General features: G+C 37.3%; 1 protein-coding gene across 3 annotated transcripts; it reads right to left on the reverse strand.

The window, feature by feature from the left end:
• Positions 1–5223: 5223 nt before the first annotated feature.
• Positions 5224–11107, reverse strand: LOC134851567 (EVI5-like protein). 3 transcript variants are annotated; one of them, XM_063867709.1, is made up of 2 exons: positions 11000–11107; positions 5224–9543 (listed from the first exon to the last, which is right to left on the reverse strand). In XM_063867709.1, the coding sequence occupies exon 2, from the start codon at positions 8193–8195 to the stop codon at positions 5322–5324; it is 2874 nt and encodes a 957-aa protein (XP_063723779.1). In that variant the 5' UTR covers positions 8196–9543; positions 11000–11107; the 3' UTR covers positions 5224–5321. The 3 variants fall into 3 exon arrangements, with proteins under 3 accessions (XP_063723779.1, XP_063723780.1, XP_063723781.1); XM_063867710.1 differs by lacking the exon at positions 11000–11107 and adding an exon at positions 10530–10871; XM_063867711.1 differs by lacking the exon at positions 11000–11107 and having other exon boundaries at positions 5224–9000; positions 9339–10056.
• Positions 11108–12810: the final 1703 nt, after the last annotated feature.

The raw sequence follows: 12810 nt of genomic DNA on the forward strand, positions 1-12810 counted from the left end.
GGCCGAGAAAAAATACTCTACGAACGAATTAAAACTACTTGCGGTCGTGTGGGCTACAGAACATTTTCGAAATTATATTTACGGACGTTATTTTACTCTTATATCTGATCACAAGGCATTACTAACACTACTAAATTCGTCACCGAAGGGAAATAAAACATTTTTCAGTAGACTAACCCGATTGTACGATCGGTTATTACCATACGATTTCAAGGTCGAACATGGGCAAGGGTCAAAAATTGGAATGGCAGACTACTTGTCGCGTTTCCCGTCTGCAGCGGCGCCAGAAATAAGCTACTACAATGAAAGTTTTACGGTCGAAAAATTGCAAATGATAAATGATGCATTAAAACCTAGGGACGAAAAAATTCCTAGGGGTCAAGTAAATCAAATTCAGAAAAAACCGACGATGAGGGCGGAAAAGCATGTTTGTACTCAATGCGCATTAATGTAGCCAAAAAAACGCCGAAAACACTTAAGTATGCGTATAATAATCGTGAGCGAAAGCGCTCACTAGAGGGCGTAGTGACATGCAACCAGCGGTTAGCCAATCAGAGAGCGCATATTTGCATACCGACGGAAATATATAAGTTACGAAACAAGAAAATCAGACTTTGTTCTCAGTTTGTAAAGTCAAGCTATCTTCTCAATCAAAATTCATATCATAACATGTCATCGAGTAACTCTCCTGAAAAACAAGATCCGAAACTACATCGATTATAGTGAATACTTCTACCCAAACTGGAATTATAAACCTTAACTTAGTTGTAAATAGAGTACAAGACCAGCCGCCGAATGTAAGCTCAGATTCCGATATTGAAGTGATACCGCCAGACAAATTAATCCCAAAAAGCAATTCGTCAAAAAAACTAAACACATTGATTTTATTCCCCATCAATTCCCCGCGTTATCATACCCCCTTGTAAATAACGAGAAATGGATTTACTCAGTCATTCCTAGTGATAGCAGAGTTGTTAAAAAGATTGCTTACCCGAAAATTCTCAGATTAAAGTTAGTTGAAGCTAATTTGGAGAAGGACCCAATCCTGAAGACAATCCGAGATGCCATGCGGGATAAACACCCTAGAGGTAAACAAATTATTACCAGGATGGGACAGTACTATGCTCAACACTTTAACGACTACGCCGTGCGGGAGAACTGCCTATGGATGGATGGCCGGCTAGCCATGCCGAAGGATATGTCAACATCAGTACTAAACAGATTGCACAACAATCACTACGGGCGAGACAAACGGGCGAGAAAACCACCACGGGCGAGACCGGCGAAGGATGTCTGGATTCCGCTAATGCACAGAAATCTCGCGGCCACGGCAAAATACTGCAAAAGCTGTCTAGAAGCAGGTAAAAATCTAAAACCGGACATTCCGAAAAATGACATGGGAAATACTTATGTACCTAGGGAACCTAATGATTTAGTACAATTGGATTTTTGGAGCCCTGTGAATTATGTACAGGACCGAAAGAAATATGTCCTAGTAGCGGTAGATACGTTCTCACATTGGCCGTCGGCATACGTTTGTTCCAGCAATAAATCCGAAAACTTGTTAAAATTCTCACATATACGCACGGTCACCCGAGGAAATTGCATATGGATTAGGCAACAGGATTCGTTTCGAACGAAATACATAATTTTTGTAATTACGAGGGAATAGAATTAATAAATACCCCAGTGTAGGACCACGGTGCGACAGGAATGGTTGGAAGAACCATTGGCTCAATTAAAAATTTTGTCCTAACGTACCTATGGGAAAATAAACATTACAAATTTGAGAAATGATATCGCGTCCGCTAATGCACAGAAATCTCGCGGCCACGGCAAAATACTGCAAAAGCTGTCTAGAAGAAGGTAAAAACCTAAAACCGGACATTCCGAAAAATGACATGGGAAATACTTATGTACCTAGGGAACCTAATGATCTAGTACAATTGGATTTTTGGAGCCCCGTGAATTATGTACAGGACCGAAAGAAATATGTCCTAGTAGCGGTAGATGCGTTCTCACATTGGCCGTCGGCATACGTTTGTTCCAGCAATAAATCCAAAAACTTGTTAAAATTCTTGCATAAATACGCACGGTCACCCTAAGTAATTGCATATGGATCAGGCAACAGGATTCGTTTCGAACGAAATACATAATTGTTGTAATTACGAACGAAAAAACGAGCACCACAGTCTACCAAAGGACTGGAAAAACGGATCCCAAGGACCCGAGAAGGTATAAAGGTTAACATCGACAATAGAAAAATTAACGCAACATGCGGTGAAATTGAATAAAGGAGCTTTACTTAGGAGAAGTGGGGTTTCATTTAGATCGGCAGCGGACGAAGAAAAGGCTAAAAAGGGGACGAAGCGAACACCCCGGTGACTAGTCGTCATGAAGGAAGTAAAAATGCGGGGGAAAGGAAGAAAGCAAAAGCGGCGACAAAACGTGCATCGATGGTCGAAGAGGACCTAAGGCGAAACAAAAGGCGTGCTTGAAAGCAGCGATGACGAAACTGACGAGGAGGACGAGATAGAACGAGCGAACGAATGAGATAAAGGCGATACCACAGCGGAAGCGATTGAGTCGGACAAAGAAGCGGGAGTAACGAAGGAACCTTCGAAATCAGACAACCAGGCGAACGGCTCGAAAAACCGGCGGTGAGCGAAGCAGCGACAGGACCGAAATTTGTCGGAAAAAGGAAGAAAGTAAGCGAGGAAGCAACCAGAGTGCGTAAGGGTGTGGATAAAATGGGAGGAGTAGTCATCCAGCAAATCGAGCCCAAATGAGCAGAAAAGAAACTAAAAGCGAAAAGGACCGAGGGAGAGGGTTGGCAAGTACAAAACATTATGAGTGTGACAAATTTTCAATTCAAAAATTAGACTTTTTAAAGTTTTGTGTGGTTGCCCGAATGATATAGGGACCAGTTTGAGTTTATGTAAGTTTATATTCATTGTTATCTTTCTGTCTGGGGACCTGCTTCTGTGACCTTGTGATCTCTATCGTCCAGCGTGAACTGAAACAAACCGGTGCAGTAAGATTTAGATTTGATGCCTAACAGTTGCTTTGCAATTTAACTTTACACACTATACGTTTTACATCTTCAACAGAATATAGAGAAGAATTTTGTTATTTTTGTAGCCTGAAGTTAACACCAATTGTTTACTACCACATTATTCTGGTTCTTATTTGAAAGTACACATGTCTAAACAAAGAAAATTGACTCACAATTGCCCATAAAAAACTACTCCAGTTTTCAACTATTTTTAGAAGTAAAATGTACTTGTAGTTAACAAAAAAAGGTGAATTGTTAACGGCTGATTTCCTAAATTGATGGTTTGGATTGATATTTTTATCTAAATCTTTTCGTATAATAATGCTTAATTTGCAAATAGATTAGTTCATTATATTTATATTGACGATGCACGTAGATGAAAAAAAGTATGAATTTATAGTAATTTCAAAATTTCCTTGAAGTGTTTGGAGTTCAAAAAAAGGTGTTTTGATTTTGTTTAAGACTTTTCTTGATTGAAACTGAGTTAATTAAGCAAAAAATTGAATGGAAGACGCCCAAGAGTATCAAGTGCAGGCTTATTTGACTTTTGTTGAGAAAAGTTAGTCTTTTCATAGAACTTTTATAACTATTTTTTGCATGTAAAAGTGACCAAAGTTTGTCATTAAAAGAGTTGTCAAAACAACTATTGGTGCAAAAACTGAAAAATAAAGGCATCTTAACGGATTGTTTCTTAGGGGTAAAGATGACTACAATTCGGTAAACATTTTGAAAATAACTCTACTTTTTTTCTGTCCATAAAATAAGTTTTGCAACCTTCAGCTTCATATACACAAACTAAACAAAGCACAGACAATTTCGGATTGGCTTGATGTGAACAAAATGGCTAGTCAAAGAAGATTTCAGCAAAAATTCAGAGTTAATTGAAAACAAACGCAATGAACACTTTGCAAGCTTTCAAAAATATTTTATGAAAACGAAACACCGCAAAAAAACTGCGTCAACAAAGAAGAGTTCAATTTCGAGCAAGAAAAACGATTGAATAACGAGCAATGTAGGAAAATTTATGTTTAGTTAGAGGTTTTGACCTAATTTTGGAAAAAAATTTAGTATACTGAGAAAAGTTTTTCTGAGAAATGCGCTGCAGCTATAACGCGTTTACACATTAATTACGTCACTAAGAACGTCTCTAAGAACCATCTAACTTAGCAATTTTTGTCATTTTATCAAGTCAATTTCCGGAGAAACTTGCGAGTGCAATACATGTAAATTGGAGCTTTCTTGCGTCCAATCTCGCACAACTAGTGCAGTGGCTCACCTGGAACGTAGGTATCCACAACTTTTCAAAGATTATACGAAAACAAAAAATTGGATGGAGAAAAATTTCCAATATTTCCCAAACCCGCAGAAAATTTACTGTGTATTCCTGGAACTGCTGTTCCCAGCGAGAGAGTATGGTCTGAGTCGGGTAACATAGTAACGTCAGCACGACAAACACTATCCCCTGTAAATTTTCGTATGCTACTTTTCTTGCATGTGAACTTAAAATAAAATTTTGTTTCTCTGTTTCAAATTTTGCATCGCATCGAAAATTCATCGAATTTCGATGAAATTTTCCGCATCGCATCGTCATCGCATCGATTTTGAAAAAGGCTGCATTGCATAGCCTTATTTGATATTTTGTCCTCGACATGAAAACTTTTGCTGCTCAATAGGCATAAGTTTACAGACTATAGTTTATTTTTTGTTGCAGAAACATTAGCACCATTTAAAAAAATTTCAACATCAGTATAAATTGAATGAAGTCAGGGGCGGATTTAGGGGAGGGGCGGACGCCTCTTTTTAAGGATTCGACCCCCTGCCGACCCAAACGGTCCCCCTTATGGAACTTTTTAAATTTTTAAGAACTCTATTTTTGGCCGACCGACCCTAAAATTTTTCTAAAGGCGCCTTTGGTGCCAATATATACTAATTTTGAGGGAGGGGGAGGGAGCGCGCGCCGAAAAAATGCGATGCCTAAAAACGCCTTTTTGGACTGTTTTTTTTTTTAAAATTTTGCCTGCGGCGCAGAAAATTTGGCCAAAACAGGGAGGATTAAACCGTGCTCGAAAAGTCAATTCGGTCGACCTAAAAAAAAGGTCGACAAAATTTTCGAAAATTTTTTCGAAATCCGCAAACCCCCCCCCCCCCCCCCCCCCCCCTCCTCGAGAAAATCCTAGATCCGCCCCTGAATGCAGTATACGATTTTCGACATCTAACATGGATGGTTACTAGAGATATATTATATTGTCCGTTTTTATAAGTGCGCTCATTTTTCCAGCTTGGTCTGATCAGATCCGTCGGAACATGAGTTTATATCAACGGTGTCGTCTGCTTTTGGCCTTACAATTTTTGTTTCGTGTTCGTTCTCACAGTTTTTTGTTCTTTGGCTTTCAATATGTGTGTCTGTATTGGGGATGACTTTCGATATGCTTGTTTTTTCAGCAATTAGGTCTGAAGTTTCTCCATCGACTAAATCATCTTTTGATATCACAACTTTTTTAACTGTATGCTCAATTTCAACATCTTGCGTAATGTGCGAAATTTGTTCACCTTGAAAAACGCCGGCAAACGCTGGTTCTTCTTCATCCGTTTCAACTGGGGCGTAGGAAACGTTGGCTGTTGCTTCGTTGAATTGATTTGAGTTTGATGAGTTGACAAGTTTTTCTCTCACATAGTTTTCGTCATTTAAAACTGGGAGAGCATTGTCGGCCATTTTCGGATTGTCAAAACCCGCTTCAATTTTTTTTGCGTTTTGACCGTTAGAAATAGTTTTAGATATGATCTTTTTCACCATTTCATTTGAATGAGGCGAGAGAGTTTGAGGAATTTTGAACTTTCTAACTGAGCAAACGTCTTCAGAATAATTCATGAAATGGTCTTTTGTTGCCTGGAAACTCCTCAAAAGGCTCAACTTTTTAACATTTGGACTGCAATCGTTCAAAATACTTTTGAATTTAACTTCTTTTGGGCTCTGGTTTTTAACCAGAGTAATAACGGCGTCATTGAAAGATTCTTTCTTCAATAATACTTCTTTCTTGTCATTTTTCTCGGCAAAAATTTGTTCACTAGGTGCATTTTCTTCCGAACAACGTAAAGGACTCGCAAGATGCTGATCAGAGTTGTTTTTGTTTTCATGTTCAATAAACTGGATAATAATTTCAGTTTCAGTCATTTTCAAAACTGCGTCGCTCATTGATCGCTGGAATCCGCTGGAAGGAGTTTCAAGCGATTTATGTGAAGAGCTATTGGACAATTTTCTGACGTTTAAGTTACTCTTAGCTCCGCGTTTTTTAAGTCCTGCCGCTTGTATTTCATGAAGCAGCATTTTATTCACAGAATCAAATAAGTCAACGCTGTCTTCTCGACTATCGGACCTGCTTGGATAATGATGCCTGACGTCTATACTTTGGTTAGATATGCTTTTAGAATCCTGAAGTTTCGATTCATTATAATATACCCTTGATTCGATTTCTTTTGGTCTTGAAGTAGCAAATGCATGAGTCAAAATTTTCGAGAGACCGGCTGGTTTTTCAAAAGTTCGTTTAAAACCTGTTTGTAAAGACTGTTTTGCGTCTTTAAATTTAATCAATTCGGGCATTTTTTGGGCGATCTTTTCAGAAATGTTTGTTTTCTCTGACGTAACTGAAACTGCAGATGACGTTCCGGAGATGGCCGATTCTCTGTCTTCTTCAAGATGACAGCTTGAACCCTTTTCTGGCGCTTCTGGAAATTTTTGCCACTCCGGCTTCTGTTCGGACTTTGCGTCCGATTCCTCTAACGAATCGATTTCGATCACAGGAACCTCAGTGACGATGAGCAACTCATTACTAGAACCGACAATCTCTTTTTCAAGACTTCTGCTCTCTTTTTCACACTCGATTTCTCGCAAAGCGTCTCGCCCAAACTCATAATCGATATCAACATTATGCCGTTCAACTGCCGGCGGCAAACACAGACCCAGTTTTTTGAACTTCTTGAAAATCTTCTTGAAGTCGGAAAACAATTTATCTCGCTCCACGTAAATGTCAGAAGGGACAGCATCTAGTATAAAAGTAATTACATTTTCCATTGATAATTTAGCTAGGTGTTTTCTGTAATATTGCATAATGGTAATGGCGAAAGGAATTAGTGCAATTTGGCCTCTAAACATGAAAATATCAAACACACGAATCGATTCAGCAAATGGCAAAGCCTCGAGGAAAAGTAGGAAAAACCACTTGGGCAAAAACGCCGAATAAGGGATGTTTTGCAGTTCAAAGTTCTCGTAGACATCATTTAACTGAAGCCGTAAGATGTTTCGAAAATGGTCTTCGAAGCACTGGTATTTCGGGAACCCTGGACACATGAATCCAAAATGAGAGTTCAAAGGGTCAACCAAAATCCAATGAAGAGCCCAGAACGTTTTGGGTTCATTTTTGATATAGATGAGCAGAATGGCAGCTATTAAATTAAGGCCTTGACAATAGCCAATTTGAGGGTTGAAAACCGAATACGCAACGAGAATGTTGAAAAGATGTTTTTGTTTTGTACTGTATCGCTCCGAGTAGAACGAATGTTTACGTAGTGTTCGATGGATATCCGCGTCAATCTGCCTAATGAACGTCGAGTTTTTTCGGCCGAATGATACCATCGTCTCGTACACGTCTGATGATTCGTTCGTACAGTACGAGCTAGCTAATGAAGAGTATATTTCGTCTCGTAGGTCCAACGGAAAACCCTTGTAGCTCCATTTTTTGAACTTCTTGCTTGACCTAATTTTCTCACTCATGCTTAGTCTACTATCGGGCGATTTGTTTTTTATCTTGGATAATTTGGCACTCATTTTTTTGTATCGTTTCTGATCTTTGTCTTTGAAATCTCCCGAGTCGCTGCTTGTTGTACTTGCTCGGCCGAAGACTATAAAGCCGAAATCATCGAACTTAGCCTTCAGTTTTTGTGGATTTTCAGGTGCCTGTTCCAGGAATGTATCATATAGCTCGATTATTTTTTCTTCTGGTGATTTCGTAATTTCCGTGGCAATAACCGAATATGTTTCACTAGTATCACTTATTTGCGACTGGTTTCCTTGCGATTTTTTGCGAACAGTTTTAACAACATCAGAATCCATAATTTTGTTGAAAAACTGTTTTGTCGCAGCCATGTTAGATGCTACCTACTAACCTAATTGCAGCCAATTAGTTGATTTATGAATGATTGGAAAATGTCAGCAAATTGAGATATAAAGGCGGAGAGAAGAGTTTAATAAACTCCGAAGAAAAGTCGATCAAATTTGAAGATTGCACAATTTTCTAAGGGAAGAAAAAATAAATTAAAAATTAATTCGCAGCAAGAAAAAGTAATTGAAAATTAGAATTGATTTTTGAAAACCATATATGAAATAACTAACTCAAAAATTGGAGTATCGATCAAGAGAAGTTGGAAATTACTTTTTTGCCTGAAACAAGGTTATTGTAGTAATTATGAAAAAAGCCAATATGAAAGGTTCATTCAGTTTTCTCGGAGCTTCATTAAAAGAGAAAGATTGGTCATTTATTTCATCAAATGGTCAAGCGAACTGTTTGGATATATTTTATAACCTTTTTAAATGCAATTTTTTTCGTCTATAGATATGATTGGAAACGGTTAAGTACGCAGAATCCTTGCTCCGCTTGATTACTGCGCAGGCCCTACGGGATTGGCTCGAGCTGAGGGCAACAATGGAATAAAAGTGAAGTCATAATTTTTCGAACCATCTCGCTTGTAAAATGGTCACTTGGGAGTATTTTAGAGAGCGCAGAGAGAAAGAAAAAAGAGAAGGAAAATTTGTAAAAAGACGTGTGACGTCGGTAGCGGGTTGTAACTGCTTATTCCACATAAAAGCTTTTTAAAAGATTGATGAGAGTAGGCAAATATTTTGAGACAGTGCTAAGAGGAACAAATCGCGCCCTCAAAGCATGAAGCAATTTCTTAAAACGTGTCACATCTCTAAGATAATAGTTCCTTATATTGCTACAAAAAAAACGTCACAGGAGTTAAAAGTATGGTAACTCGTTGCATGGAAAAAAATAATGGTTGCTAGTAATTAACAATAAAAGAGCTTTTTAATAAATTGCTTTTCGAAATTTTAGATGCGTTTAGCGACAGAACGTTTTTGGTTTTTGATGATAGTTAGTCACAAATAGTTTATATCACGTCTGAAAAATGACATAGCTACATTAAGAATGTCACTTGGAAAAATTTGGAGCTAAGAGATTTTTTTGTTAAAAGCCTAATAGATGTGAACGCTTGTATTTTGAGAGGTTACCTGCGGAAATGTCAGAAAAAAGGCAACAGGCTATGGTCGAATATTTGGCGACAGAGGGCAGACGCGAAGAGAGAGGGGCAAATAAATTAGCTAAAAATGGGAGGTGAAGTGTACGAAGGAATTAAAATAGCTCAACTTGACTGCAAAGCTAACCAAATTTTCACTTTTGGTGGCGTCAGTTTCAGAATTTCTACGTAAATTTCTCCTAAAAAAGACAGAACATAGGAAGAAGACCTGAAATAATGGTGACACAAATTTAGCTACTCAAAATGTCACAACGGTTTCGCAAATTCAAGATTTGCTGTCAATTTAATACAGTTCGTACCAAATTGATAAAATAACCTGCTTTTTTGCATCTAGGTTGGTATTTAGAAATGCAAATAAGGAGGGATGTTGAGCTCAATTAACTATAGTAAAATGTTTTGAAGAGACCAAAATAGATCAAAAATGCATTAAGACATTCTTCGTTGGATCTGTGAGATAAAAAAAGCGCAACCACAAGCCCTCTCCCCTACCTCCTCCCATTTGAACTGTCAGAGATACAGATACAGGAAAATATTCATTTAGTACTACGATGCAATTCAAAGCGATGGGGAAGACAATAGAAAAGGGAAATGCGAGATAAAATTACAGCTCAACCACTGAAAAAATGCCACAATAAAGGTAAGGGAGTGATTTACAGTCGATATGACCAATTCATACGTGATCATGCTAAAAAACACGCACTAGTTCACGCTAAAAAACGGATGACTTGATGAACAAAAAACAACTAAATATGAAAAAAGTATCGCGCCTTTTTTTAACTTACAGACATAAAAGCATATTCACATATAAGCGCACTGCACTATTGGTTTTAATTTTTGGCTGGTGTTCGAATGTTTTCACTGAGAAAGGTTTGATAAACCTGCACAAACTCGTTCTGATATTGTTTCAATAATCCTGTTGTACGCTCGGAAAAATAGATTATGGAGCAACCGACCTTGTTATCATAGCTATATTGTTACACCTGCGGGTTTTTCGTTGTTTTGGTCTGGAGATTTGTGTTATCAAATGAATGAAAAGTGGTATGAAAATCACAGAGCTGGAAGAAATGGTCTGATTACAAAAGGACTGCGCTGAACGCGCTGAACTAAAAAAGTCCACTACAAAAACTGATGCGAAAATAATAAATCGCCGCGTTGGAGCTCCTACCTTTTTCAAAATAAATGTTGCAAAAGTAAATCTACCCTCGGTAATTTAATCGATCATTTGGAGGAGACTGAAAAGATCTGTTTGTGTAGGTCTAATAGTCAAAATTTAATTTGAAGTAATTTGAGAGTACTTTGGGGCATACGGTAACGAAAGATTAGTTTCCAATTTATTAAATTTTGCCTGTGAGCTCCCCCTAAAAAGAATCAGCCGACTTTCAACTTCACCCAAAAAAGAGAAACAAAAAAGGGTGGTTTTAAAAAAGAAATCTTCTTGGGTTCCATTTCGAAAACTATGATTGATAAAAAGATTATACTAAGAGGTTTAAAAAGCAAGAAAAAATTGTTTTCTTCAGTAAACAAGTACAATTTTCAGCAGACTGTCTCTAACACTTGATACTGAGTAAAGTTAAGAATTTTATTGTCAAGGTATAGCTATTTAGGCTAACAGTAAATTTAGGCTTACAGGCACACCTCAACTATCCCATTCCAACAAGGAAAAAGAAAAGGCGGTCTGATGCGTATCGGAAGAGAAATAGACACAAATTGTGGACTTAGGGGGTTGCGGGAAAACAGTTTGAATTGCCCAGGGTGCTTTTCACATTCAGGGTAACACCTCTCGCTTCCTTTGAAGGAGAAACACTAATTCACATTCAGTGAACGTATGCATATAGCATATGATGTGCCTTTTTTCCGTGTCCCCCAAATAAGACACGACAGCTGTTAAGACGACAACCGTTTAAGACACTACACGCAAATTCTCCTATTGAATTTCTGCGAAAAATGTTTCGCTTGAAATCGAATTGTTCAATTTATATGTTTCAACTATCATTTGTCATCTTAATGTCATGTCGTTTTAATGTCTTGTCGTCTTATTTACCTAGCACCCCTTTTTACAATGCATCTTTTTACATCTAGTAGTATCAAACTCCGTAATCTCTCTACCTGTGTGGCGCCCATTGGTCTGCTCTTATCTCTTTATGGATAGAGTGAGTTTTGAATCTGATTAAATTGGCCAGCATTTATTTAGGCCCTAAATTGAATAGACTGACAACATGTAAGAGAATGAATTGAAGAAAAACATAGATATGGCCGGGAAGCGGCCCAAAGTAGCCCCAGAAAGCAAACAGAGAGTTTGCAAAATTTATATCCCGGAAAAGTTATTTCATTTTATTCATATTGCAGGTTTAATAGTCTTTTATGGGCAATGTCACATCAGTCTGAACCGAACGTTTTTGCAATTTTGCCTATGAAGTTTTCTAAATTTCTTGCTTTTTTGAAATAAAAATTGTACTGCTAAAGAATCGTACAAAATGTAGCATAATAAATTTGACAGTGGTTTAGTTTTTTAATTAAATTTAGTATACGTTAGTCTGATAAACAGAAAAATTCAGACCAACTTTTCTCGACTCTGAAAGTATTTTAAAATTTTTTGGGAACTCAATCAAAATCAAAAAGTTTCACAATTAAAATCCTACGGTAGGATTTTAATTGTGAAACTTTTTGATTGTGATTGAGTTTCCAAAAACTTTAAAACAGTTTCAGAGTGAAGAAAAATTTGCGTTTTTTCTGCTCATCAGACTAACTTAGACTAAATTTAATTAAAAAAAACTAAACCACCGTCAAATTTATTCTGCAACAATTCGTGACGAGTTTTTTTTCGAATCTGTTAAAAACGGCCGAAAACACATAACGCCACAGTTTCTTTATGTCATTTTGTGACGAGGTCGTCACAAAGATGAAAAAAGAAAAAATCAAACAGACGCAATCAACGAAAATTATCTTCAAAGCTGAGAAACACATTTCTGTTTTTCAGATTAACTTAGACTAAATTCATTAAAAAAAAACTAAATCTACCGTCAAATTTACTCTGCTACATTTTGTGACGAGTTTTTTTTCGAATCTGTTAAAAACGGCCGAAAACACATAACGCCACAGTTTCTTTATGTCATTTTGTGACGAGGTCGTCACAAAGATGAAAAAAGAAAAAATCAAACAGACGCAATCAACCAAAATTATCTTCAAAGCTGAGAAACACATTTCTGTTTTTCAGATTAACTTAGACTAAATTCATTAAAAAAAAACTAAATCTACCGTCAAATTTACTCTGCTACATTTTGCGACGAGTTTTCTTTCGAATTGTTTAAAAACTGCCGAAAACACATAACGCCACAGTTTCTTTATGTCATTTTGTGACGAGGTCGTCACAAAGATGAAAAAAGAAAAAACCAAACAGACGCAATCAACCAAAATTATCTTCAAAGCTGAGAAACCCATTAGTGTTT

This window comes from Symsagittifera roscoffensis, chromosome 7 (assembly GCF_963678635.1).
Source record: "Symsagittifera roscoffensis chromosome 7, txSymRosc1.1, whole genome shotgun sequence".
Classification (NCBI taxonomy): Eukaryota; Metazoa; Xenacoelomorpha; order Acoela; family Convolutidae; genus Symsagittifera; species Symsagittifera roscoffensis.

Bases quoted from the DNA above. Each gene is read 5' to 3' on its own strand.
- LOC134851567 (XM_063867709.1), bottom strand. From the start codon at position 8,195: ATGGCTGCGACAAAACAGTTTTTCAACAAAATTATGGATTCTGATGTT.